The following is a 3,229-nucleotide window of genomic DNA, read 5'->3' as shown; positions in this document are numbered from 1 at the left end:
TTATGAATCAGGATCACCATCCTGCGCTTCAGTATCCTTTCCTCCGCTCGGGGGAGGGGTAGATCTACAGCTTCTCTTTTTATCTATCGAACTTTAACCTAGAGCGATCGGGGGGACCTCCTAGAACTTTCAGAACTTTACGAGGACTATTTACCCTGGTTATTGCAGAGCAACAATATCTCTCTGTAATGGATGATAATCAACCCAACCCTACTGTGTGTAATCAGTGGATGAATTTCAATCCGGAAGAAAAGTGGCTTCCACGTGATGGGCATGAAGGAAGGAATGGAGGGAAGGGAAAGAGTGGAGGTAGAAGAAGAGGAAGTGGAGGTGGTGGTGGTGGAGGAGGAGGAGGAGGAGGAGGGAAGATGGCCAGATGAGGGCAGGATAGGACACGACAGTTGTTGGGAGGGCAAGTCAAGGCATGACAGGAAAGGAAAGGGCAAAGGCAGGACAGGGAAATGAGAATTTGAGGCAAAGGGAGGATCGACTTGATTCATGGCGTTAGATACTTGCTGCTCTGATACTCGCATCTGCATCATCTTTGGGATTCCTCAGGTGCGTCCCAAGGGCAACACGATTTTCTTTTCTCTTACATGTGTTTGTGTTATGCAGCAACGAACTGTTCATTATCCAGCACAGCAGCAAGGTTTGAATCCTCAATGGCCGACATGCCTGACTTCTGAGCGCTCAGTATCGCGCCAAGAATGCCTTCTGCGTGCGAAACCCGTCTCTCTGCCGCTATGGAAACAAAATCGCTACTGCAGTAGAGAGGAGGAGAATGTCAGTTGTTCTCGACGTCCAACAGGTCATGGCTGACGTGACGAGTAGGAGGGCCAGGAGGGACTGCAAGGGGCGTCAACGAAAATCTCAAACTCTGGACGCCAGGAACGAAGTCACGAGGCTGTGGCTCCATCCCGACTTGTTCAAGTGGTAGGAGCCGCTGCTTGTTGAATGGCCCTGCCCTATGGCCGGAGGTGATACTGGAGGGCAGGTATGGAGCAGGAGCGATATGGTTGTCCAACGCAAGCATCAGGGAGTGAGAGGCTCTGAGAGCTGCTGGACTGAGCTGACGACCATGAGCCCAGCTGCTTGGGATGTGCGATCACTGGACGCCTCGAAGACGCTGACGTGCTCATTTACAACTTGATGGTGACTGGGGACACGGTGGTCCGAACGAACCAGGTGTCTGCGGGAGGAGGGAAGGAGGAGGAGGGATGGGGGGGAGGAGGAGGAGGAGGAGGAGGGAGGAGGGAAGGAGTTTCTGATGGCGCTGCTTGTTGACCTGGAGGACTAATGAGGTTGTGTGTCATGTTGAAGATGACAGCGGCGTTGAATCTTGAAGCTCACAGCATCTGGGACAAGTCACTTGCGAGTAGCTTGTCTCCATGGTGGATCGTTGGAGATGCGCTGATAAGAAGAAATTTCTGCAGGGACGGACATCCTGGCGGGGGTGCAGGAGGAGTCGGACGTTCCGGTGTCGTACGCCTACATCACGACGAAGTTCACCGGATGTAAGAAAGAATGTTCCTCTCCTCCTCCTCCTCCTCCTCCTCTTCATACTACCTCTCCTCCTCCTCCTCCTCAGTCTGATTCTCATTATCATCCTCCTACTTCTCCTCCTCATACTACTTCTCCTCATCCTCATCCTCATCCTCATCCTCATCCTCATCCTCCTCATCATCATCCTCATCATCGTTCACTGATCATATCATGGCAGGTTCTAATGCGACGATACGAGACATGTAACAGACGATTGCATGGATTCATGTATCTGAGAACGCGAATGCGATCCAATCGCAGATCCTGCCTGTACAACTCAGCATCGATCACATGTAGCAACTGCAGCCATGGAGAGGGGCTGTCGAGATATGTTTCTTCAGCACTCAATGCTTTCCCAGAGCGAGTATGGCAATGATAATCGAACCGTCTTGCATGTCATGATGGAGATGATGAGGATGTTGATAGATACCGGGATCGATACGACGATGCAAGTGATGTTTCCAATGATGTTTCCAATGATGATGTTTCCAATGATGATGTTTCCAATGATGATGTTTCCAATGATGATGATGATGATGATGATGATGATGATGATGATGTGGAGGAGAAAGAGAAGGAGGAGAAAGATTGATCTTGTTTTCAGTTATCCATCATGCGGTACAGATCTTCGCGGAATAACAGTCTGGTTGCAACGTGTGTAGATCTTACAGTGTCAGTTTCGAGAGTTAAGAGATTTCTCAGATTTGTATCGGCGACATGCAGCAGGCACGATAACTTCTTGTTCAAATTCATGAAATACATCTCGGTGGATGTTGAAGTTGAGGGAGAAAAGAATTGAGTTGATATCATGGGCAGGTCGATTCCTACGGCTCTTGCTACAAGAATGCAGAGGAGCGAAATTTTGATTTTCCGGAAGCACTCAATGAGGTGGCAAAGAAAGATCGTGAGTGGAGGAGAAGATGGAGGGTTGACGATTGTGAATGTTGTGTTGTTATTGGCAGGTGGGATTTCGAAGATGCTTGTTTCGTCTCAGTATCGATTCTCCCTGGCCATTGAAAACACTGTGAATTTTTATGCCTGATCACCAGTACAATGCATGTGACATGTTTTCAAGATCATGAAAGATTATCTCTCCGAAAAGTTCTACCAAGGTTTGTTCTGCCTACCATCACCACCACCACTATCTCCTCCTCCTCCTCCTCATTATCATCATCATCATCATCATCATCATCATCATCATCATCATCATCATCATCATCATCATCATTTCATCATCATTTCTATCATCATTTCTATCATCATTTCTATCATCATCTCTATCATCATCATCACCACCACCACCTCCTCCTCCACCACCACCACCACCACCATCATCATCACCATCATCATCCTGCTCCTCCTCCTGCCCCACCCCCTTTCACGACCACAACAAGCATCAAATTTGCTGTCTGATTCCAAACACTTGCAGGTTTTATGATCCCATCAGTCATGATTTATCTGGGAGCTCCAAACGCCAAGGACTTTGCCCCAAAGTGACAGACTTCTTTTGTTTCCTTCATCCCCTTCCACCTTCTCCTTCTCCTGCTCCTGCTCATTTTCCTTCCTCACTTCACATTCTCGGCTTCCATTCTACTTGTTGTCTTTCTCTGCCTCTCTGTCACTCTGTCGTTGTCTCAATCACCCTTTCCTCCATTCTCCTCTCGCTTCCTCTCTTGCTCCTTGTGGA

General features: G+C 48.4%; 1 protein-coding gene across 1 annotated transcript; it reads left to right on the top strand.

The window, feature by feature from the left end:
* Positions 1-267: 267 nt before the first annotated feature.
* Positions 268-2,584, top strand: GUITHDRAFT_107434 (hypothetical protein; the record flags this gene model as incomplete). Its single annotated transcript, XM_005833572.1, has 12 exons — positions 268-309; positions 509-558; positions 616-649; positions 695-766; positions 809-933; positions 995-1,039; positions 1,089-1,152; positions 1,902-1,994; positions 2,147-2,214; positions 2,269-2,308; positions 2,359-2,446; positions 2,505-2,584. 12 exons carry the CDS (start codon positions 268-270, stop codon positions 2,582-2,584), a joined length of 801 nt encoding a protein of 266 aa, XP_005833629.1.
* Positions 2,585-3,229: the final 645 nt, after the last annotated feature.

Source organism: Guillardia theta, assembly GCF_000315625.1.
Source record: "Guillardia theta CCMP2712 unplaced genomic scaffold GUITHscaffold_29, whole genome shotgun sequence".
Classification (NCBI taxonomy): domain Eukaryota; class Cryptophyceae; order Pyrenomonadales; family Geminigeraceae; genus Guillardia; species Guillardia theta.
The sequence above is the reverse complement of the archived record's forward strand: the minus strand, read 5'-3'. Positions and strand labels throughout refer to the sequence as shown.